Source organism: Oncorhynchus mykiss, chromosome 8, assembly GCF_057628025.1.
Source record: "Oncorhynchus mykiss isolate SJ-2025 chromosome 8, ASM5762802v1, whole genome shotgun sequence".
In the NCBI taxonomy this organism is placed as follows: domain Eukaryota; kingdom Metazoa; phylum Chordata; class Actinopteri; order Salmoniformes; family Salmonidae; genus Oncorhynchus; species Oncorhynchus mykiss.
Window position 1 is genome coordinate 6082808 of NC_143029.1, and position 9885 is coordinate 6092692.

The 9885-nt window shown below is 39.1% G+C and overlaps 1 protein-coding gene across 1 annotated transcript; it reads left to right on the forward strand.

The window, feature by feature from the left end:
• Nucleotides 1-6554: 6554 nt before the first annotated feature.
• Nucleotides 6555-8855, forward strand: il17a/f3 (interleukin 17a/f3). Its single transcript, XM_021611415.3, has 4 exons — nucleotides 6555-6666; nucleotides 7031-7248; nucleotides 7509-7649; nucleotides 7927-8855. The coding sequence occupies exons 1-4, from the start codon at nucleotides 6652-6654 to the stop codon at nucleotides 8069-8071; spliced, it is 519 nt and encodes a 172-aa protein (XP_021467090.3). The 5' UTR covers nucleotides 6555-6651; the 3' UTR covers nucleotides 8072-8855.
• Nucleotides 8856-9885: the final 1030 nt, after the last annotated feature.

Below are 9885 nucleotides of genomic sequence, written 5' to 3' on the forward strand. Positions count from 1 at the left end.
AGAGACAAAGTGGAGTCGCAATTCAACGGCTCAGACATGAGACGTATGTGGCAGGGTCTACAGACAATCATAGACTACAAAAGGAAAACCAGCCACGTCGCCGAGACCGATGTTTTGCTTCCAGACAAACTAAACATCTTCTTCGCCCGCTTTGAGGATAACACAGTGACACCGATGCGGCACGCTACCAAAGACTGTAGGCTCTCCTTCTCTGTGGCCGACGTGAGTAAAACATTTAAAGGTGTTAACCCTCGTAAGGCTGCCGGCCCAGACGGCATCTCTAGCCACGTCCTCAGAGCAGGCGCAGACCAGCTGTCTGGTGTGTTTACGGGCACATTCAATCAATCCCTATCCCAGTCTGCTGTTCCCACATGCTTCAAGATGGCCACCATTATTCCTGTTCCCAAGACAGATAAGGTAACTGAACTAAATGATTATCGCCCCATAGCACTCACTTCCGTCATCATGAAGTGCTTTGAGAGACTAGTCAAGGATCACATCGCCTTCACCCTACCTAATACCCTAGACCAGAGGTGCACAATGCGCTGGCTCAGCGCAGCTGGGAAGGTCCCAGACAGCGCCCCATACTACTGTGTGTTGTCCAATCACGTGCGTTATTTAAATCACTTCACGAAACTCAGCCAATCAAAGTGAATGTTTACAATGCATGAAATTATAAAGGAAAGATAGAATGGCGTGCCCAACAGTCAGGAAAGTCGATACAGAAAATGTAGCTTTCAAAGAGGACTGGACAGACAAACATGCCTTTATCCTTCCCGCAGCGAGTGTCCAACCACTCTGCCTGATATGTTCAGAGACCGTGGCTCTAATTAAAAAAAGTGCCAATGTGAAGCGCCACTACGAGACAAAGCACAGATCTTTTGAGCAAACATATTCACAGCAGTCTGAAGTGAGGACACGCAAAAAATAAACAAACTCAAAGCCCAGTATGATCGGTCCACAAGAGTCCTCTCGCATTCACTGGATATTGAATATGGATATTGTTGCTTTTTTTGTAGACATCGCACCTTAATGAGCTCAACGTGAAACTACAGGGCAAGAATGATTTAGTTTGTGATTTGATGACATCTGTCCGACTCCTTCCAGAGGAAACTGGAAGTGTTCAAGGAAGATCTTCAAGGAGACACGTTGCACACCTCCCAAAAGTGCAGGAACAGATTCAGGGTGAGAGAGATGTTTCTCCTCATGTTGACTTCATAGATAAGCTGATTGGAAACTTTAAAAAAAAAAATGTTTTGACAGCTTCAGCCTTAGACAGCAGCTCCTTCTTCTAATTGAGAATCCATTCCTCATCACAGATGTCAGAGGATTTTCAAAGGAGGTGACACAGATCTTCACGTGCTGGATCTCTACAGATGGAACTGATTGATCTGCAAGCAAATGTTGCACTAAGAGAGCACTTTCAAATAACTGATCATGACCCTTTCTGGCTGCAGGCTGTGTCTGAGACTGTGTTCCCTGGTCTAACCAGCTAACTGATCATGACCCTATCAGGCTGTGTTTGAGACTGTGTTCTCCTGGTCTAACCAGCCGACTCATCATGACCCTATCTGGCTGTGTCAGACTGTGTTCTCCTGGTCTAACCAGCTGACTGATCATGACCCTATCAGGCTGTGTCAGACTGTGTTCTCCTGGTCTAACCAGCTAACTGATCATGACCCTATCAGGCCGTGTCTGAGACTGTGTTCTCCTGGTCCAACCAACTAACTGATCATGACCCTATCAGGCTGTGTCTGAGACTGTGTTCCCCTGGTCTAACCAGCTACAGTGCCATGCGAAAGTATTCGGCCCCCTTGAACTTTGCGACCTTTTGCCACATTTCAGGCTTCAAACATAAAGATATAAAACTGTATTTTTGTGTGAAGAATCAACAACAAGTGGGACACAATCATGAAGTGGAACAACATTTATTGGATATTTCAAACCTTTTTAACAAATCAAAAACTGAAAAATTGGGCGTGCAAAATTATTCAGCCCCTTTACTTTCAGTGCAGCAAACTCTCTCCAGAAGTTCAGTGAGGATCTCTGAATGATCCAATGTTGACCTAAATGACTAATGATGATAAATACAATCCACCTGTGTGTAATCAAGTCTCCGTATAAATGCACTTGCACTGTGATAGTCTCAGAGGTCCGTTAAAAGCGCAGAGAGCATCATGAAGAACAAGGAACACACCAGGCAGGTCCGAGATACTGCTGTGAAGAAGTTCAAAGCCGGATTTGGATACAAAAAGATTTCCCAAGCTTTAAACATCCCAAGGAGCACTGTGCAAGCGATAATATTGAAATGGAAGGAGTATCAGACCACTGCAAATCTACCAAGACCTGGCCGTCCCTCTAAACTTTCAGCTCATACAAGGAGAAGACTGATCAGAGATGCAGCCATGAGGCCCATGATCACTCTGGATGAACTGCAGAGATCTACAGCTGAGGTGGGAGACTCTGTCCATAGGACAACAATCAGTCGTATATTGCACAAATCTGGCCTTTATGGAAGAGTGGCAAGAAGAAAGCCATTTCTTAAAGATATCCATAAAAAGTGTTGTTTAAAGTTTGCCACAAGCCACCTGGGAGACACACCAAACATGTGGAAGAAGGTGCTCTGGTCAGATGAAACCAAAATTGAACTTTTTGGCAACAATGCAAAACGTTATGTTCGGCGTAAAAGCAACACAGCTGAACACACCATCCCCACTGTCAAACATGGTGGTGGCAGCATCATGGTTTGGGCCTGCTTTTCTTCAGCAGGGACAGGGAAGATGGTTAAAATTGATGGGAAGATGGATGGAGCCAAATACAGGACCATTCTGGAAGAAAACCTGATGGAGTCTGCAAAAGACCTGAGACTGGGACGGAGATTTGTCTTCCAACAAGACAATGATCCAAAACATAAAGCAAAATCTACAATGGAATGGTTCAAAAATAAACATATCCAGGTGTTAGAATGGCCAAGTCAAAGTCCAGACCTGAATCCAATCGAGAATATGTGGAAAGAACTGAAAACAGCTGTTCACAAATGCTCTCCATCCAACCTCACTGAGCTCGAGCTGTTTTGCAAGGAGGAATGGGAAAACAATTCAGTCTCTCGATGTGCAAAACTGATAGAGACATACCCCAAGCGACTTACAGCTGTAATCGCAGCAAAAGGTGGCGCTACAAAGTATTAACTTAAGGGGGCTGAATAATTTTGCACGCCCAATTTTTCAGTTTTTGATTTGTTAAAAAAGTTTGAAATATCCAATAAATGTCGTTCCACTTCATGATTGTGTCCCACTTGTTGTTGATTCTTCACAAAAAAATACAGTTTTATATCTTTATGTTTGAAGCCTGAAATGTGGCAAAAGGTCGCAAAGTTCAAGGGGGCCGAATACTTTCGCAAGGCACTGTATATACACATACCTATATAGACATATATATACACATATAGACATACACATACCTATATAGACATACATATACACATATATACATACCTATATAGACATACATAAACACATATATACATACACATACCTATAAAGACATACATATACACATATATACATATACACATACCTATATAGACATACATATACACATATATACATACACATACCTATAAAGACATATATATACACATATATACATACACATACCTATATAGACATACATATACACATATATACATACCTATATAGACATACATAAACACATATATACATACACATACCTATATAGACATACATATACACATATATACATACACACACCTATATAGACATACATATACACATATAGACATACACATACCTATATACACATACCTATATAGACATACCTATATAGACATACCTATATAGACATATAGACATACACATACCTATATACACATACCTATATACACATACCTATATACACATACCTATATAGACATACCTATATAGACATACCTATATAGACATACCTATATAGACATATAGACATACACATACCCATATATACATACCTATATAGACATACATAAACACATATATACATACACATACCTATATAGACATACATATACACATATATACATACACACACCTATATAGACATACATATACACATATATACATACACATACCTATATACACATACCTATATAGACATACCTATATAGACATACCTATATAGACATATAGACATACACATACCTATATACACATACCTATATACACATACCTATATACACATACCTATATACACATACCTATATAGACATACCTATATAGACATATAGACATACCTATATAGACATATAGACATACACATACCTATATAGACATACCTATATAGACATACCTATATAGACATACACATACCTATATACACATACCTATATACACATACCTATATAGACATACCTATATAGACATATAGACATACACATACCTATATAGACATACCTATATAGACATACCTATATAGACATATAGACATACATATACACATATAGACATACACATACCTATATAGACATACCTATATAGACATACCTATATAGACATACACATACCTATATACACATACCTATATACACATACCTATATAGACATACCTATATAGACATATAGACATACACATACCTATATAGACATACCTATATAGACATACCTATATAGACATATAGACATACATATACACATATAGACATACACATACCTATATACACATACCTATATAGACATATAGACATACACATACCTATATAGACATACCTATATAGACATACCTATATAGACATATAGACATACATATACACATATAGACATACACATACCTATATACACATACCTATATAGACATATAGACATACACATACCTATATAGACATACCTATATAGACATACACATACCTATATAGACATACCTATATAGACATATAGACATACATATACACATATAGACATACACATACCTATATACACATACCTATATAGACATATAGACATACACATACCTATATAGACATACCTATATAGACATACCTATATAGACATACACATACCTATATACACATACCTATATAGACATACCTATATAGACATATAGACATACCTATATAGACATATAGACATACACATACCTATATAGACATACCTATATAGACATACCTATATAGACATACCTATATAGACATACCTATATAGACATACCTATATAGACATACCTATATAGACATACCTATATAGACATACCTATATAGACATACCTATATTGACATACCTATATAGACATACCTATATAGACATACCTATATAGACATACCTATATTGACAGACATATTTTTTTAAATAATATACCTTTATTATTATTCCACAAACCCTACCCCCGATTCCCCCAATTGGAGTAAACTAATAAACACTTCTGCTTTTACCTTCAATTTATACATCTTATACACATTTGACAGACACAGTCTATTTTATCAGGGTTATTTTTTTGTTTGTTTTTAGTCCTTCCTCTATTTCTGACTGATCATGACTGACCTACTAAAGATTTACTGTAAATATCAGCACAGCAAATCACTCCTAGAAAACTCCCTGTTCACACCTTTCTAACCCCTGGACGTAGGCATTTGTCTGTTCAGTATGTATGTCACCTAGGTCATCAGTTTTCAGAGCTTTGATACGCATGTTTCAGTTAGCTGACAAGGGTTAGGGTTTTATAACAACAGGAGAACGACTGGGGTCTAGCCACTCATTGGGTTTTTTTTTTTTTTTTCTAACGTTGAGATTACAGTAAGTCAAAACAAGGTCAAGTAAAATGAAACAACGTTAGGAAATGGAGAGAAAAAGAGAGAGAGAGAGAGAGAGAGAGAAAAAAAAGAGGTAAGGCCAACGAGAGGATGTAGAGAAGGAGTTGTAGTAGGCACAACGGGTGTCACTGTCAGATTGTTCTGGTGATAAATGGTAAAAAGGATGGGATTCTGTAGCACACTACCAGTATACAGAGTTAAATGGGATTCTGTAGCACACTACCAGTATACAGAGTTATATGGGATTCTGTAGCATACTACCATTAAACAGAGTTATATGTTGACTTCCTGAGTTAAAGGTCACAACCTGAGGTTTATGTTGATATGTGTTCCTGCTGATATGATTCTCTCAAACCCACTGTATTAACAACCAAGGTTGGGATCAATTCCATTTCAATTCCAGTCTATTCAGGATGTTCACCAAATTCCAGTGAACATTTTTTTTGCTAATTGAAAAACCATCAGATTTTGGAATTTCAGTGTAGCTCCTGATTTGACTGGAATTAAAATGGAATTGACCCCAACCTTGGTTATTAATTAATACTTAATAGATATTCTATGGTTTTGCATGTCATTACATATGCTCTGAAACATCTTGATACTATCTCTGGGATAAAAAATAAAAAATCTAACTTACATCATCAATATTTTTGATCTAAGTGTGTTATCTGTTGATCGACGACAGTCACCGGAAATACGTACAGCATTGGAACCCTGCTTCTAGAACAAAGGCAACTTGAAACATTCTGTCACAGCAACGTTTCCCTCTGAAGAGACAGACAGACAGCAGAGAGAGCGAGAGAGAGAGACAGACAGAGACAGATAGACAGAGCGAGAGAGAGAGAGAGAGAGATATGCATCTGGTCATGGTGAGTCTCAACTGTTCTTTAACTCCTTGTTACGAATAGGACTATTTCTCTATGTACAGTTTTGCCTGTTGGGATATCAGGTAAGGGTGGGGATAGGGGACATTTTTCTGTCAATTCATTTTGATTTTGACATTTAATTTAGACTTTGTTTGTCTGCGTTTTTCACAGGCAGCCCAATTCTGATCTTTTTCCTCTAATTGGTCTTTCCAATAATTAGGCAAAAGATCAGAATTGGGTTGTCTGTGTAAACCAGCCTTTGTATCACGACAACTTTATGTGCTGTTCGTTACTAAATGATCACCATTTTACAAGTGTTATTATAGATATAGGTGAACGGGTATTGAAGCTCTGTCGTGTTGGTCAGGTCTTCAGAGGTTTACTGGTGCTGGGTCTGATCATGTCACTGGATGGACATAAGAAAAGCCAGAAGACCAAACGGAAGGCAGCCAATGGCTCCGGCCCAGTCGAGGTCTTTGGACGGAGAGTAATGACTGTAGGTTTAGTTATGGATCCTAACCTGAAGACCGCTGTCTTCCCTGTCCTTCATAAAGCCACCAGGTCTCTCTCTCCGTGGACATACAGGTGACTTTGTTATAGTACAGCCACTGTTGGACATGGATGTGATGTGTTCATAACTATTTTTTTTTACATAAATGACAAGTTTAACGGAAATAGAATGGTTTTCCATATATATATATATATTATTAAATGTGTTTTGTGGCATTTTGTGTCTCGATGATATACACATTACGAGTTCTTTCTTTAGGTGACGAATAACAGGTCTCTCTCTCTCTATCTATCCCCCTCCCCACCCCCCTATTCCGCCCGCTCTCCCTAACCAGCGACACATACGATGAGACCCGGGTCCCTCAACATATCTCCCAGGCTCAGTGCCAGAGGTCTGGCTGTCTGACCCCAGACGGAGAAGAGGACATGGGGTTGGAGTCCAAACCCATACTCCATCAGACCTTGGTGCTCCGCAGGTAATCTTTGGACATGCTATGATATTATTACGATTAAGATGCTCATAACTGACTTCCCTTATCTTAAATCGCTCCTCAGAGGATACATTGCAGGTATTGAATTGAATTAAGTTGATATTCACTTTTGCTTGAGAAATAAAAGGGTGATAAATGTATATATATATTTTTTTTTAAAATGTAAATGTTATAATTAATATATCTGAATCAGTTGTCCGACCTTTGGGGACTTTTTTTGCAGGGTTCAGGGATGTCTGACCTTTGGGGACTTTTTTTGCAGGGTTCAGGGAGAGAAGGGCAGCAGTGGAGGGAGGAGGAGGAAGAAGGGGAGGAAGAACAAGGGTTATTTCTACAAACTGGACAGTGAGAGTGTAAATGTGGGCTGTACCTGTGTGAGACCCAGCATTTTCCCTCAGAAACAGTGATAATAAGAGAACTCCTAATCCAAGGAAAATCATTTCAAAATTCTTTTAAATATAAAAAAGTTTCCATGGAAAATGGATTTCTGATTATTTTGTACATTTCCTGAATGGATTGAAATGGACCCTAACTCTGTAGAGTGTAGCATGGCTGTAATGTAGATGTCTTAGAAGGGAATAATGGACGTTGATGTTTTCGTCTTTGGCTTTGATGTTGACCCGCGGAAATGGACAAAGTGATGTATCTGACCTCTTGACATATAGTCTACCTGGAAACGTCTGAGGTCAACGGCAGGGTTCACATTCTCTGTTCATACTTTCCTACCGTGTTTTAGTTCATTTAAATGACTTGTTTATTTAAAGGGATACTTCGGGATTTTGGCAATGATGCCCTTTTTCTACTTCCCCAGAGTCAGATGAAATCGTGGATACCATTCTAATGTCTCTGTGTTTATTACGAAGGAAGTTAGAGGTAGTTTTGTGAACTAGCGTTAGCACAATGGCGAAGTCTAGGGGTATCTGCTATCATTGCCAAAATGCCGAAGTATTCCTTTAAAAGACTCGTTAAATTATACCTGTTTATATAAGCGACAGTGACATCATTAACGTTAAGTTGCACAAGAATAAAATGTCAATGTAAACCATTCATTTTTTTCATTCAAATATTCTTATTGTGTAGGAATGTCCATACGATATGTAGCCTGTGACTAAATATTGACCCTAGTTTGTAGTAGAATGAACACTTACCACTCAATGTGTTTCTGAATAAATTATATTATTTTGTTCTAAATGTGTTATTAGTATTTATTATGCAAGTCACTCTGGATAAGAGTGTCTGCTAAATGATCAACATGTAAACAACAGAGTGACAGAGAAGAGAGATCACCTGGAGCTGTGAGTTCAGTCAACACACATAAAGACATAGAGCTGTGAGTTCAGTCAACACACATAAAGACATAGAGCTGTGAGTTCAGTCAACACACATAAAGACATAGAGCTGTGAGTTCAGTCAACACACATAAAGACATAGAGCTGTGAGTTCAGTCAACACACATAAAGACATAGAGCTGTGAGTTCAGTCAACACACATAAAGACATAGAGCTGTGAGTTCAGTCAACACACATAAAGACATAGAGCTGTGAGTTCAGTCAACACACATAAAGACATAGAGCTGTGAGTTCAGTCAACACACATAAAGACATAGAGCTGTGAGTTCAGTCAACACACATAAAGACATAGAGCTGTGAGTTCAGTCAACACACATAAAGACATAGAGCTGTGAGTTCAGTCAACACACATAAAGACATAGATAGAGCTGTGACTTCAGTCAACACACATAAAGACATAGCAAGTAAAATGTTCACATTCCCCCGCAATACAGGGCACACATTTCCCACAATGCCACAATGAAGTCTGAGCACCCTATTCCCTATGTATTGCATTCCTTTTGACCCAGACCCCATAGGTCCAGACCCCCATTGACCCAGACCCCATAGGTCCAGATCCCCATTGACCCAGACCCCATAGGTCCAGACCCCCATTGACACAGACCCCCATTGACCCAGACCCCCATTGACCCAGACCCCCTTTGACCCAGACTCCCATAGGTCCAGACCCCCATTGACCCTGACCCCCATTGACCCAGACCCCCTTTGACCCAGACCCCCATAGGGCTCTGGTAAAAGGTAGGACATTATGTACTGTCGTGGCCAAACGTTTTGAGAATGACACAAATATGACATTTCACAAAGTCTGCTGCTTCAGTTTGTATGATGGCAATTTGTATATACTCCAGCATGTTATGAAGAGTGATCAGATG

Bases quoted from the DNA above. Each gene is read 5' to 3' on its own strand.
- il17a/f3 (XM_021611415.3), top strand. The intron at 7,249-7,508 runs GTGACTTTGTTA...CTCCCTAACCAG, and splicing joins CTCTCTCCGTGGACATACAG to CGACACATACGATGAGACCC. The intron at 7,650-7,926 runs GTAATCTTTGGA...CTTTTTTTGCAG, and splicing joins CAGACCTTGGTGCTCCGCAG to GGTTCAGGGAGAGAAGGGCA.